The 23,709-nt window shown below is 42.7% G+C and overlaps 2 protein-coding genes across 2 annotated transcripts; both read right to left on the bottom strand.

The window, feature by feature from the left end:
• Nucleotides 1–1,093: 1,093 nt before the first annotated feature.
• On the bottom strand, nt 1,094–10,151 carry vcp (valosin containing protein). Its single transcript, XM_080738360.1, has 17 exons — nt 9,990–10,151; nt 8,253–8,364; nt 6,854–7,026; nt 6,626–6,768; nt 6,399–6,529; nt 6,171–6,302; nt 5,975–6,077; nt 5,184–5,317; nt 4,966–5,101; nt 4,020–4,132; nt 3,672–3,836; nt 3,456–3,578; nt 3,146–3,358; nt 2,706–3,014; nt 2,105–2,260; nt 1,832–1,986; nt 1,094–1,637 (listed from the first exon to the last, which is right to left on the bottom strand). Exons 1-17 carry the CDS (start codon nt 10,004–10,006, stop codon nt 1,526–1,528), a joined length of 2,427 nt encoding a protein of 808 aa, XP_080594486.1. The 5' UTR covers nt 10,007–10,151; the 3' UTR covers nt 1,094–1,525.
• Nucleotides 10,152–11,157: 1,006 nt separating this feature from the next.
• On the bottom strand, nt 11,158–23,055 carry fancg (FA complementation group G; the record flags this gene model as incomplete). The annotated part of the gene is made up of 15 exons (XM_080738607.1): nt 11,158–11,632; nt 11,860–11,974; nt 12,073–12,246; nt 12,376–12,416; nt 12,515–12,843; nt 12,961–13,027; nt 13,182–13,342; nt 13,510–13,656; nt 13,779–13,909; nt 14,357–14,510; nt 15,186–15,298; nt 15,485–15,610; nt 15,711–15,807; nt 18,415–18,502; nt 23,030–23,055. The coding sequence occupies 15 exons, from the start codon at nt 23,053–23,055 to the stop codon at nt 11,524–11,526; spliced, it is 1,878 nt and encodes a 625-aa protein (XP_080594733.1). The 3' UTR covers nt 11,158–11,523.
• Nucleotides 23,056–23,709: the final 654 nt, after the last annotated feature.

Genomic DNA, 23,709 nt, shown 5'->3' with positions numbered 1-23,709 from the left:
TACCAATGAATTTCCAAAACATGAAAAACTTTTCCAGAATATTTAACTCAAGTTCAATCATTCAGAGCAATAACATGCCCGTAGAACAGCACACCCTTTTTTAAAACAACGTAGGCCTATTGCTATTACCACTCGGAAGAGTATGTGAATTTCTGTTTGCGGAGTAAAAATCTGGAATGGCTTGTCGGAGGTTAAACATAGCATTAATATCTTACAATTTAAAAAACGTCTCAAACATATTATTCTGGCTAAATACAACTTAATTTAAATTAATAAATAAAGTAAGGGGGTTACAGTCTTGATGATTGTGTAATTGCAAGTATGGTAATATTGGTGGTAAGGGTTGTTTTGAGGAGGACATTTTACAAATGATAATGATAAAGAAAATAATATTTTTTATCTTTTGTTATTGGGCTATATTAACTATAAAACTACATGGTTGATATGGTATATCCTTGTTTTGGTAAGCTTTGTCATTTTTTTGTTTTAGTTTTTTCTTTGTGCTTTTTTCTGTTATATTTTGCTGCTTGAATCTTTTGAAACCATGGGTATGTGCATAGGATAGGCTTCTACAAGCTTTTAGCTTCAGCCTAGTCCTTTTGATCATCTTATCAGTGTAACCAATGCCTTTTGTTCAAATATGATTGTGTTGTATGTTTTATGCTGTGATGATCAAATAATCTTAAACTTAGCTAAACTTAACAAGTCTTACTCCTATGTGCAAAGCCCAAAGATAGGCAGTGTACCAAAAATAAAGCTTTGGCTTGCATGAGGATCGTGCACGATGGACACGCACACGTCAAAAGTAAGAAAATCGTGTCAGGGAACCCTCAAAGTAGATTTGTGGTGGCAGTAAGAATAACGAAATCAATAATCAAAAACAATGCCTAGCGAAATCAATAATCAAAAACAATGCCTAGCCATTTTTTCCCCGGAACTTTGATCAATTCCAAAACTTTTCCATTCCAAAACTTTTCCACTACTGGAAAAATATTTTTCTAATTTCAAAACATTTCCAGGAATTTCATGACCGTGGGAACCCTGAACAAATCAAGTTCAATCTTGTCATTCAAAAAACTCAAGCTGACATTGGTAACATTTCCATTTGAGATTTTATTTTCAACAACATAACCTTGACAAACTCTTAATACATTATATGCTACTGTTCATAAAAAAAAAGAGAGGAAGTCATTAGCAATATGTATTTTCTTCTTTCATATAGTCTAGCAGAGAATCCCATCACTAAAGCCTTTCAGGATGTAGAGTTGTGATATACTGAGAATGAGGCCACTCAACACCCCTCCCCCGTCCACGGCAAACAATCTTTCCATTTTCAAATCTTAACCCTTGCCCCCAACCAACAACTAAGCCAGAGCAAACCAAACGGCTACATGCTTTCTCCACCCGAGGGAAATTATACAAAAAAGGAACACATGAAAGAAGCACAAAGTCCTAAAAATTTGGAATCTGGTGAGATTTTGTACAGGTGTGATCCCAGGACTGGCCACTGAGGGGCAGTATATGCTTATCCGTAAAGGTCATCATCATTATCTTCATTGAAAACAGGGCCGGTGCCAGTTCCTCCTGACCCCTGTCTGCCAGGACCGGTACCCCCTGCACCTGTACTTGAGGGAAACCTGTCAGGAGAGATAGGGGGAGAGAGAGTAGTAGACATGTTACAATGTGATTTTTTTTACTTTTTGGATGTAGGGGAAAAAGAAATGTACAAAAAACACATTAATACAAAATGAATTTGACTAAATTAATGGATCCGATTAACCACTTAAGCCCAATTTTACCTCATCATCTCCACAAAAATAGTCAAACGTACCTGAAGGAGCCGAAGCCACGGCTCTGCTGCAGCGTCTGTGCAAACATTTCGTATTTGCGGATGTCATTGTCACTGACTGAGCGACGAGCGAAGCGCATCGCCTCCTCAAAGTGGTCCTTCCTGATCTCAGGCACTGGGTCGTCTTCCTCTACTTCCTACAAAAATTCATTAGGGGAAAGATGCCCTTTGAGATCAACTTTCAAATGGCAGAACAGCAAAGAAGGGGGATGAAGATGGAAATGTGAATGGAAAGTGATAAAGTACAACACTGACCATAGCTGATGGGTTGGTCTGCCTTTCCCTCTCTCTGCGTATCTCATTCTCAATGCTCTCTCTGATGGCAAGCTTACACGCCCGCTGGCAAATCTCTGTGAGATCAGCTCCAGAGAAGCCGTTGGTCATCTTGGCCAGGAAGTCGATATCAACATCCTGTAGATACAAGACATTAGGTCAGAGACCAATGAGTAAAAATATATGATCAGAGAATATTTTTACTTTATTAATCACTTTTCTTCACGTTCTTCATTTCACATTTCAGTGTTAGGTGTAACCTGCTCAGCCAATGAAGGAGCTAAATAAAGGGTAAAAACTGAATAAGAAAAGAGCAGTCAATTGTGTTTCATTTAATTTGTTGGAAGTTTTTATGCATGTGTGTGGATATATACAGTATATACGTATTATATATATAATATATATATGTGTGTACTTGTTGGAATTTGATGAGTGCTCAGGAGACAATACAATGTCTCATTGAAATGGAAATAAAGTATTGACTCTGAACTAGAAAGGGTGGTGGGAAATTATGAGGACATTTCGGCCCAGTTTGTTTGTCATGTGTGGGTTATTTAATATTTTCCATTGCAGCAGTAGTTACCTTGCTGATGGGGCTCTTGCGAAGGTTGGCCTTGAGGATATTGATCCTGCTCTTCTCGTCAGGCAGGGGGATGTAGATTAGCTGGTCCAGACGGCCAGGTCTCAGGATGGCGGGGTCGATGATGTCAGGTCTGTTGGTAGCTCCAATGATGAAGACGTTCTTCTTGCTGGACATGCCGTCCATCTCTGTCAGGATCTGGTTGATGACACGGTCAGCGGCTCCACCACCATCTCCCACGTTGCCACCTCTTGCCTTGGCTATAGAGTCCAGCTCATCGAAAAACAGGACACAAGGAGCTGCTTGGCGAGCCTAGGTACATACACGAAAACAAAAAAAATTACAATTTGAAGAGCAGCATTATCCAGACATTTCCAAACAAACCATCCATAACATTCGCCTATATCAAAATTTAGAGTATTGCAGCAGTAACCTCATCTCACCTTGTCAAAGATCTCTCTGACGTTGGCCTCCGACTCTCCGAACCACATGGTGAGCAGCTCAGGTCCTTTGATGGAGATGAAGTTAGCCTGGCATTCATTAGCAATGGCCTTGGCCAGCAGGGTCTTACCACAACCAGGGGGCCCGTAGAACAGCACACCCTTTGATGGGGTCATGCCAAACTTCAGGAACTTGTCTGGGTGTTCCACTGGATACTGAGGACGGGAGAGGAGAAATTTAGATTGATCATATTAAAAGCTACAGACTGTGTTGTGCCCGTTTCAGTCACATTATATCTGCGGAGTGGCATACCTGCACCAGCTCCTGCAGCTCCCTCTTGACATCATCCAGACCTCCTATGTCTTCCCAGCTGATGTTGGGGACCTCCACCACCGTCTCCCTCAATGCTGATGGGTTGCTCTGACTTAGGGCCCACTGGAATAACAGGATGAACCATGTTAGGGAGAGCTCATGTTAGGGAGAGCTCAACACTACAGGTCACATGAAACACCGCTTTACTGTTCTCACCTTAAAGTCATCCATAGTGACAGCCAGGGAGTTCATGACTTCGGCGTCAATGGTCTCATCCTCCAGGTCAATCAGGTCCATCTTCTTTCTGATGGCCTGCAGAGCTGCCTCGGAGCAGAGCGCAGCAAGATCTGCACCCACATGTCCATGGGTCTCATTGGCCACCTAGATATACAAAGAAATGGATGAAAAACACATTGGATGAAAAACACATTGTATTTTAAGCCACAATGTGGATGTCTACAGGTACTTTGAATCTGCAATTCCTCTGACTGCATATTAATATCACAATCATTGATAGAACAAGAGGTCAAACAAATGTCCTAAGGATATCTGTTGAACTGATACCTGTTCAAGGTCAACATCATCAGCCAGCTTCATGTTCTTGGTGTGAATCTGTAGGATCTCCAGTCTGCCTGTTGCATCAGGGATGCCAATGTCCACCTCCCTATCGAAACGGCCTGGAAGGGGGAGAACAATCTTAGTGTGGTACAGATGCCATTGTGTCTGACCAAAGGGTCTTTCCTTGGCTCGAGCTAGAACTTGCAAATTATAGCTACTTTATTGCAGGGATTATGAAATTAGCTAGGGGTATAAACAATTCCTTGGTGCTACAGCACACGCATGCACAGTCTCTTTTACTGTACTAGTGCCTCCATACACATGCAAAAACAGACCAACAAGATGGATCTTCCTTAAATATGTCCCTTCAAAACAACCACATGGTCTGTTTGATCCCAATAAAGCTGATGTTTATCTATTTAAAAAACTACTTCTCATCCACATGTTCGCTGTATTCAGTAGCATACATGGATGGGGGTCAGGACACTGCCATGACTGCCATGAAAAACTCAGCAAATTAATATTTGACGAGGGACGGTAAACAACATTGGGTCAAGATAATCTTAATACTAAATGTATAATACTTTATACTTTATAGTAACCTAAAGAAAACTGTATCCAATTCCACTCCTGGTAGCAGGGTTTCCTATAGAGCTTTTTAGAAGAGGTGCTGTAGAATTCAGTGGAAGGAGTGCACCTCTTCTAAGGTTGGTCAAAGTCATACATTTTTTATTCAATGAAACCTCATATCAATTGCCAACCTCTGTTGCACAGGCAAACTGCTCTTTCTAAAACCTGTGTTTATTACCGGCAAGACTGGCTTTAAGCTAAATACTGGATTCGCTATGGGCACCAATCACGACTCTGCTCACCCCTCCAAAAAGGCATTTAGCACCTTTATCAACTTTCTTCCAGGGGGACCTATGGTAAGCATAGAGAAATGTGTATTTACCGAATCGCCTAAGAGCTGGATCAATGCTGTTGGGTCTGTTGGTGGCAGCCATGACGATGACATGAGCCCTCTGCTTCAGACCGTCCATCAGGGTTAGTAGCTGAGACACAATACGCCTCTCCACCTCTCCATGTGTCTAAAAAGACAGACAAAAACAGTTAACGGGACAGAAAAAGTAATAAAGAACAGTTATCAAAGTTTAGTTTCCCTCTCCTGACCTTCTCTCTCTTGGGGGCGATGGCATCAAGCTCATCAATGAAGATGATGGCAGGGGCATTCTTCTCTGCTTCCTCAAAGGCCTTTCTCAGGTTACTCTCACTTTCTCCAGCCAGCTTACTCATGATCTCAGGGCCTGGAACAAGTACAAACTTTTAGTTCAGCTCAAGCAAAATATACTTGTGTATTTGAAATGACACACACATACACACAGGATAGCTAAGGGCCATGTATGTTCTATACAACTTTGTGGCTACGGAAAACTTCAGGCTGCTAACTAGGTCAATTGACAACAGATTTTAGGGTAAACTTTGACCTCTGTGTAGCCATAACTATGGAGGAGTGGACAGAGCAATGTCTCCATAGGAAAGTCCCCTGTAATGAAAAGGTCTGCATGAACAGGGTTGTAACGAAATTTAAAATAGTTTAAATGGGCCATGGCTATGGTTTTCATGTTGCCATATTTGTCGTTTTACTAGAAAGGTCTCCACCAAGGGGCCTTGACAAACATGCAACATACAAGTCGTAACAGACGCCTTTACTGTGAAATCCAGAGCAGAAGTCAACCGTTCACGTCTGATATGATGCAGGTTTTGTGGATTAATTAAGATCACTTGATGGAGCTCCTGTGGTGAGAATTGACAGATGACACTTTACCGGAGGGCTGCCTGCCAGCTGCTTGATAGGCAGCTGTCATTTTCATGTCAGTCAGTTGAGTACTGGGATTTGCCATAAAATATATGACAATATAAAGGCAAGGCCTGCTGTGAGTTATAGCTCAACTAGTTCTCACCATTAATAAGGAAGAAGAAGGCTCCAGTCTCATTTGCCACAGCTCTAGCAATCAGGGTCTTTCCTGTTCCAGGGGGTCCATACAGCAGGATACCACGTGGTGGCTGGAGAGGGAATATTGAAAATGTTATAAATTTAGGTACATGGTACAGCGCATGTGTAGAGCTAAATAAGGTCTCTTGTCAATTGCACCTCACCTTGACTCCTATTGCCTTGAACAGTGCAGGGTGTCTCAGAGGCAGCTCCACCATCTCTTTGATCTGAGCTAGCTGCTTCCTCACTCCTCCAATGTCGTCATAGCCAACCTCGTTTAGGGACTCCTCCTCGTCCTGCACACACAAAAGATAAGATCTCATGCCATGTTCAATGTGTAATCTTGACAAAGTCATACCACCCACCCACGGTACAAGCTTTCTGCTACTCACCTCTCTCCTAATGGGCTCCCCCTCACAGTGGATGACTGTGTCAGGGGCAACAATGCAGTAGGGGGAGGGATCAGTCTCTACCACCTTGAACTCCACAGCACGCATGCCCCCCCTGACCAGGAAGATGTCACCTTCAGAGAAAAGCGAAGAATCCAAATATTAGGTTCACTCCTTCATCCAGTACCACATGCAGTTGCACTTTCTAACCAGGTTGATGTGATACTTGCCTTTGCGAATGGGTCTGTATGCCTCTAGGAAGTAAGGCTTGAGGTAAACCTCAAACAGGTTTCCAGTAATCCCTTCTACTGTGTCATCTATTGGGAGCACATGGATCCTTTTTCCATATTTCACATCAGGACATGGTTGAATGCTGGAGAGGGGGGGGGTGTTAAGTTAGTAATTATCTAGCTTACAACTAAAGTTATCTTAAGTTAAAGACATGCAAGTTTCCCCACCTGATGACGTCTCCCAGACGGACCCTTAGATTGTTGCGGACAACCCTGTTCATGCGGACCTTTTCATCAGAACAGGTGTCGTCAGACAGAACTATGCACACAGTCTCCCTCCTTTTCTTTCCCTTCATCAGCACTGTGTCCCCACGGAAGAGCTGCAGCTCATCCATCTTGATCTGAATGCAAATTCAAACAAACTTTATGTCAGGGCATTGATAAATACCTTTATTGATCCTGCATAGAAAGTTCAGTCACCCAGATGCAGCAATGAAGTTCTTTATGAAGTTACAGATGCAGAGTAAGGGCAGATGCATACTCAACTTTTAGAGCCGAATTTATTTCATTCAGGGAGTCACAGAATCTCTGCAGCACCGAACAGCCAAATTAATGACAGTACCCACCCCCTCGAATCTCTGAATGACAGAGTCGAACCGAAATAAATTCGGCTCTAAAATGGCCCTATTGAAATCATTTTTAGTGCTTTAAGTTCTCAAAGCACTTTACAATGGTTCATTCATTGGGAGATGAAGCGACCAACAGTCGACGCCAGCATCCTCACTTCCTACATTCACACACCAATGGTGGCAAGCGAGCAGCGACCAACTCATTTGAGGTAATGTGAGGTTCAGTGTCTTGCGCAAGGACACTTTGTGGACAGGAGGAGCCGGGATTCGAACCGCCGACCCACGGACCTGCTCTACCTCCTCAGCCACAGCCGTGCCATACCAGGCTTGTCAACTCTCCTGGATTTCCCAGGAGTCTCCTGGATTTTGACCCCATCTCCTGGCATGCTCCTGGATTGGCAAATCTCCTGGATTTCTCCTGGATTTGGTATCAAACTCCCAAAATTCACCAGAACACAGGAAATGACATCTACTATGTTAATTTTTTTCTGGGGGAGGACCCCCAGACCCCCCGCTTTAGGGGTGGGGCTATCAATGCAAGAAAGATCAGACACATTATTCACTTAAGTAATAACTTAAAAATTTGAAGTCATCATTAAAGATGTCCTTTGGTTCAGTCATCAAATAATTTGGCATTTTACGGCTGAAATTGTACAGTGCTAGTAAAGCAAGCCTGATAAAAGTATCAAACATGCACAAAATTCAACAGAACACAGGAAAATATAAATCTGTTAAGAGGTTTTGGGGAGAGGACCCCCAGACCCCGGTAGGGGAGTTCCGCACACCTCCCAAAAAATAAATCTCCTGGATTCTGATCGTCCAATGTTGACAACCCTGTGCCATACAGCAATACAAAGGTAAGAAATAATAAGCACCATCAATTACATTACTTGACACAAGCATCACAGAAATAGAAGTAATATCTATCTATATATAAAGCCAGCTCACATTCAAGTCATTTTTAATACCGGTATGTCAATGTGTGATAGAATTACTACCTGAGAGAGGGAGACCACACTATTGTCCTCATTGATAGATTCATCGACAATCAGTCTGTTGGGCCTGCTCTTCTGTTTCAGAATGGCAGTGGAAAGATCATCATTTTTGGTACTGTGAAAAACGGAGATTAAGATGTGATCACTGATTGGAATAATGTTCACGTCAGTGACAGTCAGTCCTACACTCTTTGGTTGTCAAAACACAGCAGCAGTAACAGAAAACCAGGGTCCTTCATGCGCAACAGCTAAAGCGTGAAAATCAGATTTCATATTTCTCGACTAATTTCACTGCCAATATTAAAATAGCAGGAGGGTTCTAGAAACCCTGATTTACTTAGAGTATGTTTCAAAGTTTCAGTTTCGTGTTGTTTATCTGGCTAGCGTTAGCCTCTCTCGGCTAGCTGACTGGCGAGTGAGCAAGCCCAGATGACACAGCAAAAGGATTTAAAAAAAACTTTATTATCCCCTTTGAAAAACAACTACGGACAATACATTTTAATTCTCTGCCAACTTAATTGTACACCCCAATCACTTGAAATGAGTACTAAGCGACAGCACTTTTTACATATATCGAAATGAAAGCCTTTTTAAATGTTTATCAGATTAAATGAATGCAAGCTAGCGGCTAGTTAGCATGCTAGGCTGGTGCAGTGATGATGAATGGCTTTTGACAGCTTGCTATCTAAAGCTAGCACGTACAAAAAAACGACCTTCCATTCTAACGTTAACCAAACAGACATGGGATGATCCTTTAGTTAATGGTAAGTCTGTAGTATATAGAGGTGAAATTATAACCGGGGAAGGCCAACATGCCGGTGCGGTGGACATGGCTTTGGCCTTGATCTAGCTCTGGTCCATAGCGTTAGTTCTACGCGCTGTCACCGATGAGCCCTTGCACTCACAGTACAGGCTGCGCACCCTCTCGTCTGTAGTAAAAAATAATAAATAACAGTTCGCTACTCACCAAACAAAGACGGCTTTAGTGAGTTGAAAGCCTACTTTCCATGGTGGGAACACTCTGAGCCCCCCATCTCAAGTTTAAAATAAACTTTTTAGCCAGAAAAGAATATATTTCACCGGAAGGCAAAATCTGGTCTATGGAAGTTTCTATTGACAAGATATGTATGCAGTGTGGAGTGGCTAAAACCTCCGGTGAAATATTTTATTTTCTGGCCAAAAAGTGTATTTTAGACGTGAGGTGGGGGGCTCCGAGTGCTCCCACTAAGGAAAGTAGGCTTTCGACATCTTAGAAACGTTTTTGTTTTGGTGAATAGCGAAAGCGTATTTTTATTTTTTACTACAGACGAGAAGCTGAGCATCCTGGGCTACCGCAGCTGTGAGCACAAGGGCTCATGGGTGACATAGCGGTGAGAGCTAGCCTTGATCTAGTGGTCGTTAGGCTAACACTAGCCTGTTAGCGCAGCAGCGTTGACTGCGCTTTGTGGAGGACCACGGCAATTTGTTGTCACTTTTTTTTCTTGTTGTCGCACGAGTCCCCAAAGTGACACCGTGCTGCCGCGGTCGTCGTTGTTGACGGGACAAGTAAACGACAATGCGTCGTAACGTTGCCACTTAAAATGCGGAGGCTGAGGCAACTGACCCAGATTAGCCAGCCTGCTAGCGAGCCGGACAGTTCATCACATTCACACAACGAGCTAACGAGCTAACTTTAACCAAACAACGTAGCCGAAGCGAGGGCATCGTATGATACGTTACAACACACACGGTTGTACTTACTCCCCTCCCGAGGCCATGGTCGTCCACCTGGATTAATAGATATAAATAAAGAAAATCTAGCTAAACGTCGGCGAAGATTTGTTAGTCCTTGTTTCTGTCTAATATGACTGGAAAGAGCAGTTTCCTCGCATTTCTTTATAGTTATACCGTGGCCTGGGACAGTTCTATAGTCTGATTGGCTGTCGCGCGTGCATCGGTTTTGTTAAACGTCCTTGAACACGCCCACTGCTTCGCACGACCACTGAGACGAACCACTGGCGTGACGTGTTCTGGAATATTGTGGAACTTTGGCCAGTTGGAAAGGAGTGGGATGTCCTTGTTTGTTACGTCCCTTCTTATTGGTCTAATAACGCCTGTCACTTGCCGTCTGTCCTCCAATTAAGTCCCACCGCGTTGATAAAACGAAGGGACGTGGAAAAAAACAAAAACAATTGTTATAAAATTGGGATGCTTGTTTGCTTCATAGTTCATACAGTAACCCCAACCAATGATACAATATCACCGTAAAATAATGTACTTTTATTCAACATTCCAGAAAACAATGCCAACGAGTTGCAACTATTTACAGTTATTGTATTATTTATTTTACTACTACAATAGTCTGTGCCCCTGAGAACACTACACTGGGCATGTGTAATAAAACTAGACCAGGTCAACCTGGTTGTGCCAGACCCCCTGTCTGTCATCATCATTTATGACATCATGCCTTTTGTAGGCATGTCATCATCATGTCATCATCATATATACCCTTTATATAGAAAAGGGACAGACCAACATTTGCTTATGTAGGCCTACCCATTTCATGGGTCTGGCAAAAAAAAAACATACAATAAATATATATATATATATATATATATATATATATATATATATATATATATATATATATATATATATATAGTGACCATACAAGAGCCAGTCAACATGATAAGTTGTTCTACATTTATTGTTTGGTATCCACAACTTTCCAACATCCCATCGTGCATTCCGCAGAAGGCGAGCGGCATTTCCGGCGTAGCAGCCGAGTGTGATCTACAAGCTCACAACGGTTGCATCTGCGACGCGACGTGAGCTTGTATGTCTGCTGTTAACCGGAAGTGTCCTGCAGATAATGCTACAGTAAAGTCTTGCGGAAACAGGTGGATAGGATATTTTGGATTGTGAGAGATTCACTTGACAATTAAGCAAATTAAAGAAATCTGCACACCAAACAAGCAGATTTTGGTGTAATGTTTCAAACCACCAGGTCTGAGGGTAGGGTTACGTGTTGTAAAAATATGAAATACGAAAATATGTGTTCATTTGATATTATTACCATGTCTATCCAGTTAATGAAGGGAAGAACTCAGTAAATATGAGGAAGAGCCTGGTGGCTTGAAATGTTAAACTGAAATCAATCTGCAAACAGGAGTCTTGTTGGTGTGCAGAGTTTCTTTATTTTGCTTAAATGACAAACTTTTGATCAAGCACCCAGCCTAAGACGTTTGGGATTTGCGTGTCTTCTGCACTGGATTCACCTGACAAGCAATATATATTATTCTAGTCCCTCTTTTGTGTGAGTGAGTTCTTCTATTCTGTGACGGAGGTCAGTGGGGTCCAGGGTGGGGCCAGAGTGGAGGTCCTGTAGGTATAGAGGAAGACTCCTGGAATACAAAATATAGACATTTAGATATTCTAAAATTGCAACCTATTACATGGGTTTAAATATACAGTATATAGTTTTGTAACAGCATTACATGACTGATGAGATGAGCCCCTCTTGACCAATACAGACATTTATTTATTTTATTCATTCACTGCTGCAAGTGGCACTATTCATCAATCTTCAAATGAGTAGCTAAGACAGTGAATACTAATGATGGCATCTTACACTACAGAGGACTCCGCGGCAAAGGCCCATGTCCTTTCCCAGCAGGATACAGCCTCCTGTTTCCTCCCCAGCCTCCATAGCACCTCACCAAGCCACTGGCCTGCATTCACACACTCTGGGGGACAGAAAATAATAACATCAAGACAAAACTCATACATACAAGAAAATTCATATAAAATAGATTCAGATTTTATGTATATAATGATGCTGTGCCTGGTGACGCCTGTAGGCAGAGTTGGAGGTCTCGGAGTGCTTCTCTCAGTTGGTCCCTTTGGGTGAAGCTGATACCCCTTCCAGCTAGTGACAGCCCTTTCAGCCTCTGCAGTGTATTCAAGCCAGACGCTTGTCTGCCAACAATGTCAATAAGGGGAATCTGGGACTGAAAACCTATGGTTGGACATTGAGACTATGAGCTATATATAATGCATATCAAACACCTAGAAATTTGTATTGGGTATGTGTAAATAGACACTCCCTCTCTAAACAGACGAAGAAGAAAGAAAAAAAAACACTCACCTTTCTTTTTAACCTGCACTTTCACAAGCAGATTGATAGACCTATGATAAAAAAAAAATGAAATAAAGAATACTCTCATATGTGTGCAGAATGGCAATAAGGGTGAATGATTTGCGACAGAGATTTGCATCCTTCTAACCTTGTGTACAGAGTCACAGCATTTTTCCAGTCCTTCAGGTAGGCCTGGCAGTGAGCCTGTAGGAGAAGGGCAGTCCCAGACCAGAGCAGCATCCCCAGTCTGTCCTGGTCTGTGCTACTGCCTAGCCTGTCTACAGAACCAAACTCAGCATCACATTCTTCTACAGGCTCCTCCAACACCAGCTTCTCTGGCAGCAACTCCAGTGTTGTGTTGATGACCTCATCACACAGTGCCATGCAGTCAGCCGGTCGCCGGGCCAACAACAAGGCAGCGCCGGCCTCCAGATGAAGCTCAGGTAACCTGGGGAGGGATGGGGCCTCAGCATGCACCTGACACAGTACACACAAGTGAAATCCTCAAAAATGGCAGGACAAAACATTTCATGAACTTATACATAGAAATAAACAGATGTTACTGTGTGTCATGCAGTCTGTTTGAATGCTTACAGTGTGCTGGTCATCTGACTGAAGGGTGGCCAGAAGGTCCAGGTAATGTTCTACACCCTCTGACACCCTGTGTAAACACCCACAGCCAATTAACAAATAATCAATAGCATGCTACACTCAAACCAAATGCTACACTCAAACCAAATCTGTTTTTGAGATACTGAACAGTCAAGGCTGTCTATACAGGAGTGTAGTAAGTAAACAGACACTGGTCTTCTTACCTTCCATGGAGAACACTCTTCAAAGCCAGACTGTGAAGTATGCTAAGGGAGGAGGGTACTAAGAGCAGACGGCTCAGGGATTGGCTGCGGAGCAGCAAGGAAGGGTACAGGAGATTGCTTCCCATTGGGCCAGACTCTGTATTATGAGGCAACATCAGCATCTGTACAGCAAAGAAATCTTAATTTAAAAAATAATTTGTTTTTACATTTTAGAAATGTTTGCATATAATTACATGCTCGAAATAGGGATGCTAGGTTGAAAGCGTTTAATGTGTCAAAATAGATATGTGAACACAAAAGACTTTCCATCTGTCTGTGTATTACATACTGAGTGCAGCAGCTGCAGAGCTTGTATCTCAGCCTTTGTGTTGCCCAGTTGTCTATAGATCAGCGTGCTCTGGTACAGAGCACACACACAGTTGGAATCTGTCTCCAATGCCTTCCTGTAACACTGCACCGCCATCTGCAGGCGACCCTGTTTGAAAAATGCAAACAAAACACACATTCCCAGTAATGCTTCAAGCAGGACGGACAAATTAGCATGTCACATGCTATCATTTCTGTATTTGTGTCTGATGACGTTCTCTGTCTGTGTACCATATGAGCAAGGCAGAGGCCTGAGAGGAGGTGTGTGTTTGCCAGGAGAGTTCTAGGGGCAGGAAGTGAGCAAATGTTTTGGAGAATAGACAAAGCTTCGGAGCTGTGAGCCTCGCTTAGCAACTCTGCACCTGAAAAACAAAAAACAAAGCTAAATATGTTTAAAGCCACACAATCTAATCTTAAACAAAAATACAAGGGATTTGGGGTGCACCAGTGAATAGTGTGCAGCTGTCAAAACAGTTATCTCTCACGGACACTTGGGGCCACCAACATAGTAGGGCTCTATTTTCCGTGCCACCTTAACACTTGGCACTACCCGCTACCTGTGAATTACATAGAAGGCAGCTGGCACTGTCCCTAAACAGTATCTTACGGCTGCACTACCCGCTATACATTATGCAGACACCGTTATTTGCCCCTGGAAGTGTGCCCGTGGTTGTTGCGCTTTCCCTAATATTGCTATCTTGCCCACACACATTAAAGAGCTGTATTCTAGTACTATGATCTATGTACTGTATCTACTATCATCATCAACAGATTAGGTACCAGTAACAACCTCCCTGATGGATACAGACCTTGAGCAATGGCGGTGCAGATCTGCAGTAGATCACTTAGTTCTCTGGGCTCCAACACAACTAGTGGTGTTTCAGGAGACTCACTCAATGTCACACGCCTCCTTTCATTCTCCATTCCAGTAACTAGTTCCTCAGACATAGATGACAGCTCCTCCTCCATCACAGAAAGGCAAAATGACATTTCAACTATTAAATGGTCTGCTTTTCTATTGCAATATTATCCAAATCACTGGTTTCAATGTGTGTTGCATTTAGCCATTCAAATCAATATCAAGGACACTTCAACGCAGACATGGCCAAGAGGAGCCAGGAATCAAACCAGGAATCTTCTGGTTCCCAGGCAGCCACTCTACCTCCTAAGCCACTGCCACCCCTACTATTAGTTGACATGTGTATTTATAACAGTTACAGAAACATTCTGTAGATACAGTACTGTGCATTTTAGGATCATATTATATTAAGCCAATTCAATGTGTATCATCATTTATATAACTGAGGAAATTATTTTGTTGTAACTAAGATCTCCTTTTGTAAAGTCACGTGTGTGTGTGTGTGTGTGTGTGTGTGTGTGTGTGTGTGTGTGTGTGTGTGTGTGTGTGTGTGTGTGTGTGTGTGTGTGTGTGTGTGTGTGTGCACATGCATACTGTAGCTTTCACTGTAAATATCCTATTTAATATTGCCTGCTATGTAGTAGATTATGTTGAAGCAATGAATAGCTAGTCATTTCAGGAGGCTGCAATGGCAAACACACATAAGACAAAGACACATAAAAAGGGATTGTCTTTGTCTTGAATGCTTTCTTTTTTAATACTAAGATTCAGTGACACACCTGGAAATCCTGTATGGCTTCTAGTTTGCAGGTGGACAGCCAGATGGCCCACTGCAGGCAGAACAGCTGCTTTATGGACGAATACAAAACAGACTTGCCCAGGGATTTGGGAGCTGCTCGCCAAAACAACAGTGGATCTAAAAATGGTTCACCCCCAACCACCCCTTGGGCTGATGAGAGGAGAGAGAGGGCAAAAGAGTAATGTTTTTGGTAATTTAAGTGATCCATGCCATGGTTTAACAGGATAACACAAATCCTGATTATATATTAAAGGGCTTACAAGCAATGTCATAATGTACCTCTCTCCAGGCCCTGTATGAGGAGAAGCTCTGCCTCTGGGTACTGCATCTGAGTGAGGGAGAGGACACAGGCATTGTACACTACTGTTAACTCCAACTGGGCATGATCTGCTGCGGTGGGGACACCTGTGGAAGGGTAGAAGGAAAGGAGAAACAGGTGATAAAGGAGTCTATATATTTTGTCTGTACTTGTATGCAAAAAGAAAATGCAAAACAAATGCACCACCTTGAATTGTCCTTAAAAGTTTGTGAAACTCAGAAGAATATGATCTAAGTCTGCTCTGGTCCTGATCTTGGATGAAGGTGTCTCCTCTTTCTTGTTGCTGGAACAATAAAGTGGGGAAAGGCTGAACCAATTCAGTGAGTAATAGGCTACATTAGCTTGGTAGAGTAATGTATTATCTTGTATAAGGACTGTGGTGTTAGCAACAGTGAACTACTACAGTAAGCTAATCCACCAACATTGCAGCTGTACAGAAAGCTTCAATTATCCTCTTTCTGTATGCAAAGTTTTTTTGTTTCATAAAAATCCACCGTAGGCGTAGACATGTTATGAGCTGTGATGAAGTGTTGGAAGCGCTCGTTTTCAATAATGCAACGTCCTGCTGCCTCCTGTATTATGTGCAATTTGATTCCAGATATTAAAAATAGGATATAAGAGTTGCTTGCGGCTACAGCCAACTATGGCTGTGTATTATACAACCACAATGTCTGTAATGTATAGAACACATAGGGCTATGGTCTATGGAATACAAAATAATATCAGCCATTCTAGGACTGCATTAGCCTCATGGATCAAGACGGCCATCGATATTACGGTCATATGACAGTCTTGTATCGGAACTGCATCAACAATGAATACTGGCTATCCAGCTGATCTTACCTTCCATTTGCGAACTAGGTCGTTATTGTCTTGGATCCATCTGTTTAATAAAGAGATGGGCATAGGCCTACTGGACATAATTGTCGGTCATCTAATTGGTAAACATCAGTAGTCTCGCGTAGTTCGAACTTCCCCCTCTTGCTCTTGATAACAGGAAGTTAATGTGACTGATTTCTTAGAGCTCCATTGCCCTCTGTTGGACAAAAAATAACCAAACGTGCAAACTATTCATCACACCCCTTGTCGTTCTCACAAACGTCCAGGAGATGGTGCTTTTGAAAAGGAGAAGATATTCTGGAAACTTAAATCAATAAACGCATCATGTCTAACTATTAAATTATCTCTGCCATTGCCAACAAACACACATGTGCAACTACTGGATCAATGGTGAGAATAAATACAATAAATACATTTTCTTTGTTTTATTTCCAGTTTATTCAAGCCCTCACACACACACACACACACACACACACACACACACACACACACACACACACACACACACACACACACACACACACACAAACTCTGTTTTATTATGCACTTTAGATACATCCTTAACTTAATTGTGTGTCTTCTACCCCTCTCTTTCCCCTTATGCTCTTGCATATCTGTTTGAAGATGTTGTGGTGGCATGCTATCCCAAACATAGGTCTAAACAAGGTAATCTAATCCAAAACCTAATTGTACAACAGCTGAGTCATGTCTATGTTTGCCAGACAGCCATTTCTTTCTACAATTGTCCCTGCCAAGGTGACTGTCTCTATTTCTCCTGCTCCCCTGTTCTCTTCTCTGCCACCCACTCCATCAATTCCCTCCCTTATGTTATTATTTCTACCTCCACTCCAAAGGAGGTCCTTTCATTCATCATCACCCTCACAACCCTGTTGTTTTCCACATAGGGTATGGCAAAGATGGGAGTCCTCATGGAAAAGAGGCATTACATTTTGTATAACACGGTTATATTGTGAAAATAGCAGATCTGCATGCTCACAACGCCTCGCAGCGCGAGGCGTTGTGAGCATGTAGATCGGCTAGAGAGAGGGAATAGGCTATTCCCTCTCTCTCTCTCTTTCTCTCCATTCCTTCATCCTACAAGGACAGACAATGTCATGTCAGTGCAGAGTCAAGCCTCCCATCTGCTTTATTCTTGACCCGGTCAATGTAATTTATTTGGCAAGACTGCAAAGCAAAAGCAAGACTGCAAAAGCTTTTTGTAGAAGAGTGCTATTGTGATTAATTCAATCATGACATGATAACCACCAGATGGTGGCAGGAAATGAACATATAGGTTCTACCTCTCTTCTGTTCTGACCTCTCTGTTAAAAATTGGTCGGGTCAGAATTAGGATTCAAAACTCATTGTGGTCTACAGTTCCTTTCCAAAATGTATTGTTCAAAATTGACCAGATAATAGCCACAAATGTTGGCACAATCATCTGCATTTATCATAACTAAAGGTGACCATCCAAGAGAGGTAACACTTCAACTTAATTTATAGTAAGTAAAATGAAAAGGGTCAAGAGGCAGTAGCAGTGTGCTAAAGAACTGACCTCATATACGCCTCAAGAAAAAACAGGACTATAGATATATGTAGGCCTACAATAAAAATTAGGTAGGTGACTACGAGGGATCATATTATAATGATCATATTATAATGACAAACAACAACAACAACAATAACAACTAGAAATACTGTTCCTACGAAACAGTGTGGGCTCACATGGAACACCATAGGCAGAAAGATCTACCCAACAGGCACTCCAACATATATGGTCATAAAAATCTGCCTAACGGGCACTCCAACATTACTTCTGGGATTCCTACATTTTATATACTTTAGTATCTAAAGATTTGGGAGAACATACAACAAAAGGTTCCAATAAGTAATATAGCGAGCGCAACAGGACGATTGTATTCTGTGACGGAGCAGGGCTGATGATTCTGACCCGATCTACGATGTGAGAAATGCTAGGCTGGACCGTGCATCTGAATGGAAATCCTACTACTGTGACGCAGTTGTCGGACCCGGTCACAAGGTTTACTACTTCGGTGTAAACGGTAGCGACGATCTGATGGATGTGCATGTCCTCAACACAGTGTCTTTGTGCTGGATGAAGTTCACCCCAGAGACACCTGGAAGAGGAGAACATCATTTTGAGCTTTCACCCAGGCACCAGGGTCACAAAGCTGTGCTGATAGAAGATACTGTCTACCTCTGGGGAGGATATCATTACTGCAATGTTCTTTATGCATTTGATGTCTGATGGTTCAAACCACAGGTTTCAGGGACTGTTCCAGAGGGTAGGTACAACCACTCAGCCTGTGTCTTTGGGAAGGTCATGTACGGTATATCCATGGAGGATGGACCCAGACTGGACAGACTAATGACATCTACAAGTTGGACATGCACCACTATGGTCTGGTATTTAATTAACACTAGAGGTACTCCACCTCCTGCGTCATGGTGTCACTCTGCCACTATCATCGGGACAAAGATGTTTGTAATTGGGGGCTGAAATCGGGGTCAGTACTACAACACCATCAGAGTGTTTGACACAGAGACCAACTGCTGGCTGAACACATCTTCTACACCGCTTCTTCCAGAAGGACGCAGGGATCATTCAGCCTTTACCTACAATGGAGAGCTGTACATTTGGTGGCTACAAATGCCCCTAGGCCTTCAATGATGTGTGGAAATTCAATCCAGAGACCTTCTGCTGGAAGGTCCCAAGGGGAAACGCCCAGAAGGGATGACACACCTGGTGGTGACCTGTATGTCTTAGGCTTGAGTCCTAATCTGAATACGTTATGTAAGCTAGCAGTTATTCAGTACGATCTGGAGCAGTCAAAACTCTATCAGGTGGGAACTGGCAGCCATGACTAAGAGAAATATTTCTTGCCTTGTTTGTTTTGGTATGTTTTGTTTTGACCGGCTGTGGGCACTGGGGGCATGTTTTCTCCTCTGCATCATCAGTGCCCATACCCTAGGTGGGGTTGGCAAAAGGGCCTTTCTGTGTGGAGTTTGAATGTTCTCTGTGTCCCCTAGGGTACCTTGACAAAAACATGCAGTAATCCTGGTCTCTATACTGCCTCCCCCTGGTCAGCCAGCATGCCTGATGATGGAGGGGAAAGGAACTTGTAGGAATAACGTGTTCCTTCCACGCGCTACGTCCTGCAAAATCCCTCCTGTCAGGTGAAAAGAAGCGGCCTGTTCACTCCTCATGCACTGAAGGAAGCTCGGGGCCAGTTCGGGGCCCTCCCCAGGTTGGCAGAGGTAGAGTAGCGCCCAGGATTACAGCTTAGTCAATTGGCACCGGGTGAAAAATGTGTTACAAAATCGTGGGATAGAAATTCAAGACAAAACGTCATTAAACAACTAGAGGTTTGCACCCGTTCCATAGTGAAGTGAAACCCGACCAATCATGGAAATTGGCCCACTTATAGTCCAGTCAAAGTGTCACGTGAAGCTCATCAATTCACCAATCCTAAAGCTTATCAGACATATGCTTGTTTATGCCCATCTATGCCCATACGGCATATGCTATGCTATGGGCATAGACGACCCCTCTCATGGCCCTTATATACTGTACAGTATGCCTCAATACTATGACATCAACCTTTACGTTCATATCAGGTAGCACCTATTGATGGTGATGATGACGTCATCACACGATTGATGGCTCTGTGTCTTTCCAAGGGGTACTAACTAGAACTGCACTCTGCCAAGGTGCCAACTTGCACCTAATGTACAAGCAGGCCACACATGGCGTGCACATGGCGTGCCACGAGATGTGCACCGCTGGCCTCATTGGATGTTAAAGAAGACATTACCAAGAACGCTCAGTCTTACCAAACTCTGCTGACATCACCAGTGACATCACCAGGAATCCTGGTCCCTCATTGGCTGTTAATGATGAGACACCGACATACATACTGTACATACATTCCCAGAATCCCAGCCATTTCAGGGCTACGGTCTTCAAAAAAGGGAGACATCTACATACATACATACATACATACATACATTTCCAGAATCCCATTCAGGGCTACGGTCTTCATAAAAGGGAAACACCTACATACCCAGCCGATTACAGTACTTTCGCGCTCTGCTTGCGCAAGTAATAATTAACTAGGTCCTTACCCGTTACCCGTTACTCAGATGGAGGTTTGCGCCCACTTCACCTGTTTTATAGTACTATATTATAGCGTCACATGAAACTTGGCCAATAATGGAAATTGGCCTTTTTATAGTCTGGTTGGCTGAAATGTCATGTGAGGCTGACCAATCCCAGATTTTCTGACATATGCCCGTTCTGATTTGCTACGGGCATAGAAGGCCCCTCTCATGGCCCTTATATATGCCTCGATATTATGATGTCTCCCATGTCAGATTTCCACACTCTCCCCTCCTCATCCCATGCACGACATTCCTGGCAAGTACCCTCTGGACCTTCTGAACCTGTTACGTCGAAGCAGTCCAGGCACCAAGACTACCTTGAGCACTATCCTACTAGCAGTGGAAATGGTTTTCCTCTGTGTTAAAGGCCATTACTTTTGTTTGGTATCGAGCAAACCAACAATGTGGGAGTCAACCCAAGAAGGTGCAGTTAGTAGGGGAAAGAGGCGCCCCACCTATGTAGACAGACTGCGGTGTGACAGCAGAGTTAACAACACTGTAGAGCTCAAGATTCTGATGATAGTTAGAAGAGCGTGGAGGGCAGTGATGCAGGAGTCCCAAGTTGGGATGCATCGTGCATAGGGTTTCATTCTCTGCCGACATTTTCCTTTTTCTCCGTTGTACATTTTGTATTTGTTGACTGTATGTATGATTTTTGCCATGTTGATGAATTGAATACATAGGACCACAATGAAAACAAGTCCCCTGGACTTTTTTGTGCTATCCTTTTTTGGCCTAAATGTCTGACTGTAAAGTATTCAATCAATCAAAAGATTCCTCAAGCCATCTTTCGTTTACCTACGCTCATGGAAATTCAGCCAATTATTTGTGTGGGTATAGGATAATGGACACTTTTTACTGCAGCAATTTTGACAACCTTACTGTGTGTAGGTGTTTAGTTAACGGCACAGCAGTGTTTAGTTAACGGCACAGCATTTTCACAGCAGTGAAAAAGTTTCGACCAGGGGGTATCGACTCTATCAACCAAAACACGTGGCCCAGGTAGGGGTGAGAGAGTTGATCAGCAGCCCTTTATTGCAGCCAGTCCAGGTAACAACCACCTCCCAGCTCCCTTCCTACAAAAGGAAAGAACACACACCAAGCTAAACGAAGCAGGTAGACAAAATGGTGCATGGGATCAGAACCATATAGCTACATTTCACTTAAAGACAGGGTGCCGTGATTTCCCCCCCTACTGTACATGACCATCCGCTATTATGATTAAACTTGGAAGATGTTTTTTCAAAAAAGTGTACAGAAAGTGTTAAAAGTATGTTTTTATGTGGCCACATGCACCACCCACAGAGTTGCTGTAAGGTAAAAAGGGGAGGGAATGATTTATAAAGCAGTGTATTTCTATTGGGCCTTTTGACTCTGGGGCTTTCAGCTTTCAGGAAGGACCAAAAATACACAGGGAAGACATATTTAGATTTACGCACCACCTCTTTAACTTGGTAGTTGCTGGCTGAATCAGTAACCTATAAAGAATTGTGCATGAATAGCATGATCAATATTTGATTTGCGTTAATTCCCCCCCCCCCCCCCCCCCCTTTTTTTTTTTACAAATCAAACCATGAGTACGATATTTATATAACACCATCAAAACACGAAACTTGCTACTCTTCTCAGTTCCTCTCATATATAATAGATGAGGTTGTTAGAGGGAGGTGGTTAGGCATGTTATTTCGGTCCTGGATGCTTCCCTTCCCCTGGGATGCTGAGATATGATATAGGAGATAATGTGACAGTGAATGTATCTCAACACGGAAAACACAGATAAACACTTCAACACAAATGCACACATTTCTCACATGTCAAAAACTACATTAAGGTACTGTAGGGGAGGGAGGGGGATTGGATCGCACTGGCCCCACACAATCACTTCAGTGAGAGCACACAGTAGCAGTCACACAGAAAATGAGATGTTGGTACAGAAAATGACTTTGCTGATCTATCCATTCTTGAACAGTGTAGAAGAGAGGCATCATGAAGAATATACACGATTCTCTTGCCACTGTTCACTGTTCCTTTAAGATGCGGAGTGAACTCATTCACCCTCTGTGTGTGTGTGTGTGTGTGTGTGTGTGTGTGTGTGTGTGTGTGTGTGTGTGTGTGTGTGTGTGTGTGTGTGTGTGTGTAATCAATAGGTGCTATACAGTAGGTGCAACTGAGAGAGAATCTGCCTTCTCACAGGAGACAACAGCTGATGAGAGAAGCTCACAATCCCAGACTGTGGTCAGGTGTGAATGCTGTATTATTTTAGTTCATTGATGATCTGCACTAGTATACTGTAGATATTGTGTAGTTATCCTTTTTCATTCTGGCCTCTCTCAGTACTGTATTATAGGCTACTGCCTACTATATGTTATAGGCTACATTCCAGTGTTAATTTAACTCTAAGACCGTATAAAGGTACCCACGAATTAGGCTTTAATAAACAATGTCTTTACACTTCATTAGCAATCTTGGCTGTACAGGCACACCTGTCCAGGCTGTCCTGCACATCCATGTTGATTGGGTGGACAAAAGAGGCATAAAGTTTAGGCAGTAAAGGATGAAATTCACATATATAGACTATAATGTGGTCGATGTGGCATCAGATGGGGCAGACAACTCTCTACAAAATGTGTATGTGAGCGTGGGCGTGTGTGCGTGCACAAAGATTCTGTCAATGAGCCAGCAGGTGTGGGTCCCAGATGGCTTAGCGTGGATCTGCAAACTCACACTGCAGCAGTAGCTACAGAGCGCATCAGCAGAACACAGTGCACACCCATGCCTCACATAATCTATACAGAAGCAGAACTGTGCAAAGAAAATTACACTGAGTTTAAAATATTCATAAAGACTTTAAAGTCATATGAGTCATGAATGATTTATCTTGGATGGAGAAATACTACACAAAAAGTTCACTGGCAAGTCAAGCTCATCAGCACATCTATAGCCTATAGTAGATTTGTGAATACAAAAATGAGGTAAAAATAAAAGACTGTTCATGCTTACTAGACTACCGGTAGGACCTATATGAAAACATTTCACTACTAATATATAGGCCTAATAATAATTAGATAATAATTGGTATTATATCGATGTAATTTCATCCCTTTAACTTCACAGAAGTTCACACAAACATCCCTGGCACCATCATTTCAATAAATAATTACAC

The sequence above is a fragment of the Nannobrachium achirus genome, assembly GCF_963921795.1.
Source record: "Nannobrachium achirus genome assembly, chromosome: 12".
NCBI lineage: Eukaryota > Metazoa > Chordata > Actinopteri > Myctophiformes > Myctophidae > Nannobrachium > Nannobrachium achirus.
Note: the sequence above shows the minus strand (reverse complement) of the source record. Positions and strands in the feature narration are given on the sequence as shown.